Here is an 8,905-nt window from a genome sequence, read left to right on the forward strand (position 1 = left end):
CACACACACACACACACACACACACACACACACACACACACACACACACACACACACACACACACACACACACACACACACACACACACACACACACACTAGTCAAAATCTGGACAACAATAACAGTTGCTTTAACCCAAGCTCACAACGCGAGCTTGTCGATCTGCTATTTCCAGCAAAAGCTTTCCCCACTATAATAGAAAACTGAAAATTACGAGTGGAGGAACATACAAGAAGCATATCGTTAAATGAGGGCCAGTCTGCTTGAATACAAAAATTACAAAGATGTTTTTGCTCTGGTTCCTCATCTGAAAACAGAGTCGGTGGCCAAATTAAATAGATGTGCCACAATATTAGATGATAAGACTGGCAGATAGGTTGCATACAAGCCAGCTGGCATCCCATCTTAACTTTGATTAGCTTGTGTGTGTGTGTGTGTGTGTTCTGTATGTATGTATGGGTGTGTGTGTGTGTGACTAGTAGTGACAGATTAGGTAGATTTAACTGTCCTGGATTACAGATTAGAGCTTCTTAACTCCTCCTGCTGTCATTCTGTCAGACACACATGCTGTATATCAGACAGAAAAACATGCTAGATGCAAAACCCTTTTCAAATTCTATATAAGTTAATTTCCCAGGAATAATTTAATTGTTTCAAGCACGGTTATGTTTGTAAAAAAAATATCATTACGGTATTTTGAGCTAAATCATACAATTACAATCACAGTTTGCATTATTTTCCACTATTTGTTGTTTGACACCTGTAGAAGTCAGTTTTTAATCTTTTTAGTTTCGTTCAAGATTCATCGTTCAAATGTTGTTTCAAACAGAGGACGGCTTCTTTCTTCCTTTCTATCTTTCAAATGCAAAAATAGCAGATGTAGATCTGCTACTTTTGATGCTTTTGAGTGACACTGTAGTATGATCAAGTACTTTCTTTCTTGTGTGTGGGTGTGTCCATATCAGGGGTCATCACCATCCCAGCTTGTGATGGACATTTCCATTGATATTTTATTTTTGCCACGGACATGCAAAACGAGTGATCAATAATATTACCAGAAACACATAGGCCTAGCCCCAAATGTATACAGTACTATGGACTCTTGATGTGCCATAGTGTCTACTCTATTCCACTGCGCTACACATTTTAAAACGAGCCACTTGTCAAAACAAGTAAAAAATCTAAATCATTTTTTTGGGGAAAGCCGATCTACGAGCTCACAACACATCATGGCATGTTGTGAGCTTTTTTTAGCCTATAATGGCATGCCCAAAATTGGGATGTCAGAGTTAAAGTGGTTAGCTATACTTTAGAAAACCTGGAGACTGGGAAGTTATCCTCTGTATATACTGGCAGGTGGCAGTCCTGAGACAGGCATTAAATGTGGCATGGTGCAAGTATATTCCATGTTTGGGATTTCAATAATTGGGTCTTATCAGTACAGACAAGCCATGTTACATTGCAGGAGCAAAGGGGCCACTTAGCTGCAAAGGTGAATGGGTGCGTATTATACTTCATATGGCGGCAGTGGCTCAGGGGTAGAGTGGCCGGATGGCAACCGTGAGGTTCCCAATTCGATCCCGGTCTCCCCCAGAGTTAGTGTTGAAGTGTCCTTGAGCAAGACGCTGAACCTCTAATTGCTCCCGATGAGCAGGTTGGTGCCTTGCATGGTTTCCTCCGCCATCGATGTGTGAATGGGTGAATGTAATGCACAATCTATGTAAAGCGCTTTGGATAAAAGCGCTATATAAATTTACCATTTACCATATGGCTTTTCAGAGGACAGTGTTACTTGAGGACAGGAGGAGACAGGAAGTTCTACCAGCTACACTAGTTTTGTGTTTGTCAACGTAGCTTCAATAGTTGTGGTTTCCATTAAGGTGAACAGGTACTGTCGTCTATGTTGATGAGAAAGTATGCCAATGGAAAAAGACTTGAGAGTCAAAACAGGTAATTATGTATATGATGAGTGATTAATGAAGGGCATGACAGGATTTAAAGGAATGCAGTGTCACAATAGTTTGATGCGCAGCACAGGTGCCTAACTTTGATCAGAGGTGAGGAGGTCTGATGGTGAGGCTGTGGATCAAGGGTTTCCAAGGATTATGACACTTGTTGAGTGTTATCATAATATAGTTCTGCCCTCCTTGCGTGGGTGCTCCTTCTCTACAGATGACATGCCATGTTTTTGCGCTTTTCCACTGTGGTCATACCGTTGACTTGACTCACATACCTTACGACGTACGTGGTACAGGCATCACGTTCAATACCACAAATCTCCTGCAACATATTAATGAGCATGTAATCCCTTTATGAGTCCCTCTTTATGAGTCACCAACATTATTCAAACACATTTTTTAAGATTAGATGGTGAATATAAAAAAAAGAGAAGACATTATAGACAATATTTTTCGTTAAAAAAAAAGAAAAAAAGGGCCACGGACATAGACAAGTCTTGCCACGGACAGGTTGATGACCCCTGGTGCATATGTGTGTATGCACATTGCGTGAATGTGTTTGTGTGTGTGTGAGTGTGAGTACCTTGAACTGACTGTCCTATGCTGTACAGATGTGTGATATCAGGGAAGGTGCTGTTGATGTCCAGTAGGTAGCTCTCTGTCTGCAGGCTGTCGTGGTAATGGAAATCTAACCCACAACCTCCAGAGATGAACAGCAGCACGGGAAGGACGACATAAAATGTCATAATGACTGCCCCCTGAAAAACATGAAAAATGCATTGTTATAATTATTATGTTATTTCAGTCTATCTATCTATCTATCTATCTATCTATCTATCTATCTATCTATCTAGATGAATGAAATTATCTGTATTCTGAACAACGAGTTAAGTCATTTTATTTATATTAAAAAGGTGATGCTTCGGTAAAGAGAACTTCACTGGACAACGAAAAACAGGGCAAGCATTTGGCAAAAAGATTTGGCATAGATGGAGAAAAGGAGTGGACCCAGTATGAGCCCTGGGGGATCAACATGAAGACAAGAACAAGAGAAAACACACCAAGAGAACCAATACAAACTATAAGAAAAATTGATGGAAAAAGTTTTAAAAAACTTAAATATAGAACCAGTTTTTAACTGCAACTTACTATATGGTCGCTGTCGGGCAGAAACCTCTTATCTCCATATTTTTCAAACAAAAACACTTTTTGTGTTTTTTCGTAAATTAACACCCTACTTGATCATACTACACCTTCACAAAAAAGCAGAAGATCTACAAGCTCGAAACGCGGCGTAGCTTGTAGATCTGCTACTTTCGCTACTTTTCAATTTGAAGAAAAGTCACAGTTTTGGACATATGAGGTTTCCACCCGACAGAGACGATATATATTCTTAAGGAGAATTGGCACATTCTATCTATCATCGAGCCCTGTATTCCCGGAAGAACCTACCATCCATGTCCGTAGCGACCACTGAGGACACCAAAACCATGTCCTCTGTATTTTTCTGGTCATTTGGGGTTTTAACTCAAGCAACCTGAAGTGCAGCCACTCCTATTTTTACTACACTTTCCATGAATCCCTGACTGCTTTGCATGACATTTCAATGTTTTGCGAGAGGTGCGAACGAGGCCTATAAGCTACCGTGCCTGACCGGAGAGGAAAACAGGCCACAGGCTCAGCAGCAGACATTTACAATTACAAAACTACATCTTCATATAAAGCTGCATTAATATAATTACAATTACAAACTACATCTTCATATAAAGCTGCATTAATATAATTACAATTACAAACTACATCTTCATATAAAGCTGTATTAATATAATTACAATTACAAACTACATCTTCTTATAAAGCTGTATTAATATATTTTAATATAATTATAATTACAAACTACATCTTCATATAAAGCTGTATTAATATAATTACAATTACAAACTACATCTTCATAGCTAGATGAAATTACAGTAGTAAAGTAAAATTACAACCTATAAAGCTTGCATTGGGGCAAAATCCTGAAATCCAGACTACACTGCTGCCATTGCCTATAGAAAAGGTAAAAAAAAAAAAAAAAAGTCTCTAGAACAGGGGGTCCTCAGAGTTACTACAGGGGGGGGTGCCAAATCTTTGTATGATAGGAACTTGTTTTTACATTAACCACTTGAACCCTATAACATCCTTATTCTGAGGGGAACTTTAGCCGAAAATAGCCGATTTGCAAGCTCACAACACCTAGCGCTGCGAGGCATGGTGAGGCCTGAAAAACCTTGAAGACCGCTGCTCCAGAGAAAGCAAAATTCCAGAGCCAGCTGTGCTTCAGGCCGGTGAAATCTAAAGACTGGAGCCAGGTCAAGGAGTCATGATCCATCTGGGTCACTGGTGAACCCTTCTCCACTGGCCACGTGACCCAGGAGGAACGCTGTCTTGCGTGGAAGCAAGTGGCACAGAGGTCATGCCTTGCAAATGGCCTCAAACAACACCTCAGTCAGCCCCACTCAAAGTCCACTGGGGGACTTTGGCAAAGGTGGCTGGCGGCGTTTCAGAGGCCAAAGGGCATGATCTTAAAGGAGTAATTCACCCCAAAAAAATCTTATATTCTATCAATTGCACACCCCATGAAGTCTTATTTTTTTGTCACATTCCTAAGCCAATAATTTGACAGCCTCGACCTCCAGGCTTTTATTTCCCTTCGCGTTTTGCTCAAAAAGAAAGCCTGGACCAAGCTGCTGACATTTCTGGCATGGGAAGTGGGAGTCAACCTTTCATTTCCCCAACCAACCAGAGTGCAGTGGGCGTCGCTCCAAATGTTGTGACGTCACGGCTCTCAATGCTGCACATTGGGGGAGGAGGAGGGGCGCGGGGCGGGGCGGGGCGGGCGCACAGATCGGTGAACCAATGGTAGCCCACGGATGTTTTCGCCAGAAATTTTGAATCCGCCCCTCTATGCCAGATATCAGACGCGCTGGGGCAGGCTGACAATTTGATAACCGGCGATGACCGGCGGAGTCTATCCTATCGAATTATTGGCTCAGGAATGCAACAAAAACAAAAACATCTCCATGAATTCAAGGCTTCATGGCGTGTGTAAGAAAATAAGTGATTTGGTGAACTACTCATTTAAGCCACAGCCCTTGACCGATGGAGAAGCCAGGGTCATGGCAAGGGTCCCCGGTTCAGACCAGGGAAAGAGAAGTTCCAGTGTCATCGAGGGCTTGGCACCAGACGCCGTTCAGGAAACAGTTTTAAGTATAGCTCTTCAGCTTGGCCTACCCGACTGAGACTGCAGGGAAGACGGATTGGCGAGCATTTCCCTCACTGTGGTGGCCTTCTGTAGTTAACAGCGATGATGGCCGTGGGCAACGGCGGCTGGGCAACGACGCGCCACATGTCCCGGGTTCGCCGCATTGGTAGCAGCCAGACTAGGGACAGCAGCCCGTTCCTCGCCTCGTTGCTCTCCCTCATCCCTGGCCAGGGGACAGTGGAGACTCCTGCTGCACTGTCTCCTGGCCAATCGTGTCATACTCCTCCACCCACAGTCAGCTTGTCTTTTACTTGGATTTTTTGAGTTTTAGTCATAGTCTTTTGAATAAAATTCCATTTAGTTTTAGTCATATTTTAGTAATAAGATTTTAGTCGACTAAATATACAGTTGATTTAGTCAACTAAAATGTATTTCGGCAGGCCTTGATGCCGTCGTAATGCCTGATTTTACACTTGGTTGCTGAAAATAGCCAATCTAGCTTGATCTGCTATTTTCAGAGCACAACACCCGAGCACAAACAAGCATAAAATGCTTGTCTTTTAGTTCTATTGGATCTCTTCTCAACTAGTCCCTATATTGACAAAATTGTCAATATGTGTAGTCTTAGTTTTAGTCATCATAGCTTAGTTTTTATTTAGTTTTCGTCAGTGAAAAAAGGTAGTCGACCAACATTTTTCGTCATAGTTTTAGTCGACGAAATCAACACTGATGGGTTCTGTTCTTTTAAGCGACCTGAAGTGCAGCCACTCCTATTTTTACTATACTTATACTACTTATACTTGATGACATGGTGAGGATGTATTGACATTGAAACGTTGTCACGTTATTTGCCTGCACCCTGTTATTAAAAAAGGCTTTGATTGTCCGAGTTTGCTCCAGTGCCTTCCTTCTTTATACTTATACTATACTTTCCATGAATCCCTATTTCAAAGTTTTGCAAGAGGTATAGGAACGAGGCCTAAAGCTACCGTGTCTGACTGGAGAGAGACACAGACCACAGGCTCAGCAGCAGCAGCAGACGTTTATAATTACAAACTGCATCTTCATATAAAGCCGCATTAAGTACAATTACAAACAACACGTCGCAATGCAATGTGTTGTGAGCTTGTAGATCAGCTAATTTGTCTTTATTTTTAATGCTGTAGGCTTCCTCCCCAGATGGATCTAGATATAATGGAAACGTAAACGAAAAACCATGACAGAACTTCACGAGTTCTGTAAAGTTTGAGGTTTTGAAAGGTTCTGGATTTACCCTTATAGTTGAAAAGAGCCACAAGGGGTTTGGCACCCTGAATGTGCACAAATCCACTAAGGTGTGTGAACAAGAACCCTGTCTATTGGTTCCCTAGCTCTCCTTTTCTCTGTCTGTTCTGATAGACAGTTTATTCCTGGCATCTTCTTGGTACATGTATAGCGAGACCGGCCAAATCTCTGCCATTCTAACGCTGGTGCAGATTAGTTGTTCCTTTCGGCAACGATCTGACAGGGTCTGTACTGTAGTACAGTGGTTCTCAAACTTTTTCATGTCAAGGACCCCCAAATTGATATGTGTTTGGCCACGGACCCCCATCTGAAAATGTTTTCTGCCGAGGACCCCCAGAAGAGAAGATTTGTGTTAAAAAAATCTTCCAAACATTTTCGAGATTTTTCTGAAATGTTCAAAAATAGCAAATACCCAGGACCCCTGGGGGTCCCCCACTTTGAGAACCACTGCTGTAGCGCCCGCCTTTCCGATGCCATCGCGAGGTGGATGGCCGACTCGCTGTAGGACCAGCTGTTGAGTCAGACCGCCATCTGGTACTTGGATGAGGTAGATGTCTGGAGGACATCCTTCGAAAGCAGGTTAATAAGCATCTCATTTAAGGTGGCATGCTGCTGTCATAGCCTGGTGGCAGGTGACGGCGGCTGTCCGAAAGCCCCTGGAGTAGTCAGTGCCAACTAGTGGCAAATATAGCAGATATACAAGCTCACCGCGCTGTGAGCTTGTAGATCTGCTATATTTGAAAAATCGTGAAATCTTGTGCAAATCTTTGAATGGGATAGGGTTATATACTGTATATATATATTTTAAAGCAAAATTTGTAACTGAAATCTTTACTTCTGGGGGGTCCCTGGAGCAAAATATTTTGAGATTTGGGTCCATGGCCAAATACATATAATTGTGGGGGTCCCTGACATGAAAAAGTTTGAGAACCACCTGATGGAGAACCCTGGCCGGGGTCTGCAGTGTGTGGGCTACACCCCGGGATGTCGCCCCCCCCCCCCCCCACACACACATATTGTCCAGTTAAATATTAACTTCCTGCACCTTTCATCCATTAGGTCTCTTAACCATCTTATTTATCACCATCTCTGTAGCGTACTTTAAACATAGGCCTGTCTTTTACATTATGTTTCTTGTCTGATGTGGTCTCTCTTTGACCGAAATGTCACCTTTTAAACATAGCATTATGTAAGAGTGTTGAGAGCCATGTGTTTGCACATGGATGTTCCACTAGTTGGAAGGTATACCTCTTTTCCTGGTTGTTCAAATTCAGATGCTTTTGGAACTAAAGATTTACTAAGGTCTACAGCAGTGGTTCTCAAAGTGGGTTCCCGGGGACCCCCAGGGGTCCAGGGGGTCCCCTGCTAAATGAGTTAATATACATTAGCGTCACAATCATTTTTGACCACTTTAACCATATTCTACACTTTGGCTATTGAAATAGCAGATATACAAGTTCATAGCGCGTCACTTCGTGCCGGGCTATATGAGCTTGTAGATCTGCTATTTTTTTAAATCTTGAAAATGTGTGCAAATCTTTTGAATATTTTATATTGAACATTTTTAACTCAAATCTTTGCTTCTGGAGGTCCCTGAAAAATATTTTTGAGATGGGGGGTCCGCAGCCAAATAGAATACATATCATTTTGGGGGTCCTTGACATGAACAAGTTTGAGAACCACTGGTCTACAGAGCATGAATACACCAGAATAAATCTGAAATAATAATAAAAAAAAAGAAGATTTTTAAACATCTTACTTTGTGTTGGTTGTCAGATGAGTTGAAGGTGTTGAAGTCAGAGAAGAATAATATGAAGGTTAGACTGGTGTCAGTGGAAGCCAGGTACAGTAACAGTTAATAAAAAGCACTCTATTCACACTATAGAGCTACAGTAGAGGCTATTTGTTCCTCATGTAGAGATCTAGTGTTTAATTGAAGACTGTCTAACCTTGATCTATTAGCCTACTGTTCCTGACCTTCTCAAATCAAACCCAGCTCCACTCTGCTCTTCAGTGACACCTCAACTGTAAAATAATCTCTCTCTCTCTCTCGCTCTCTCTCTTTCTCTCTCTCTCTCTCTCTCTCTCTCTCTCTATGTATGTCTCTCTCTTTATCTCTCTGTCTGTGTGTGTCTCTCTCTCTCCTGTCTCTCCACCTCTCTCTCTCTCTCTCTCTCTCTCTCTCTCTCTCTCTCTCGATCACACACACACACACACACACACACACACACACACACACACACACACACACACACACACACACACACACACACACACACACACACGCCTCTCTCGCTCGCTCAATAACTGTGTCAAGTCCAACAGCTTAAGTAGCACATTTTCAGAGTAAAAGTATTATTATTAATATCGATAGTTTGCATTGAACTGTTTTCCCCCTTTTTCTTTTCTTTTAAAAGT

General features: G+C 42.0%; 1 protein-coding gene across 1 annotated transcript in view; it reads right to left on the minus strand.

Moving 5' to 3' along the window:
• cpm (carboxypeptidase M) overlaps positions 1 to 8,580 on the minus strand; it is a 24,251-nt gene extending 15,671 nt beyond the window's left edge. The window contains exons 1-2 of the mRNA XM_080421372.1: positions 8,247 to 8,580; positions 2,543 to 2,717 (exon numbers count right to left, since the gene is read on the minus strand). Of these exons, the coding sequence (XP_080277498.1) occupies positions 2,543 to 2,705 (163 nt within the window). The 5' untranslated portion in view covers positions 2,706 to 2,717; positions 8,247 to 8,580. The remainder of the gene's footprint in view (positions 1 to 2,542; positions 2,718 to 8,246) is intronic.
• Positions 8,581 to 8,905: the final 325 nt, after the last annotated feature.

The sequence above is a fragment of the Gymnoscopelus braueri genome (genome assembly GCF_963280865.1).
Source record: "Gymnoscopelus braueri genome assembly, chromosome: 23".
Classification (NCBI taxonomy): Eukaryota; Metazoa; Chordata; class Actinopteri; order Myctophiformes; family Myctophidae; genus Gymnoscopelus; species Gymnoscopelus braueri.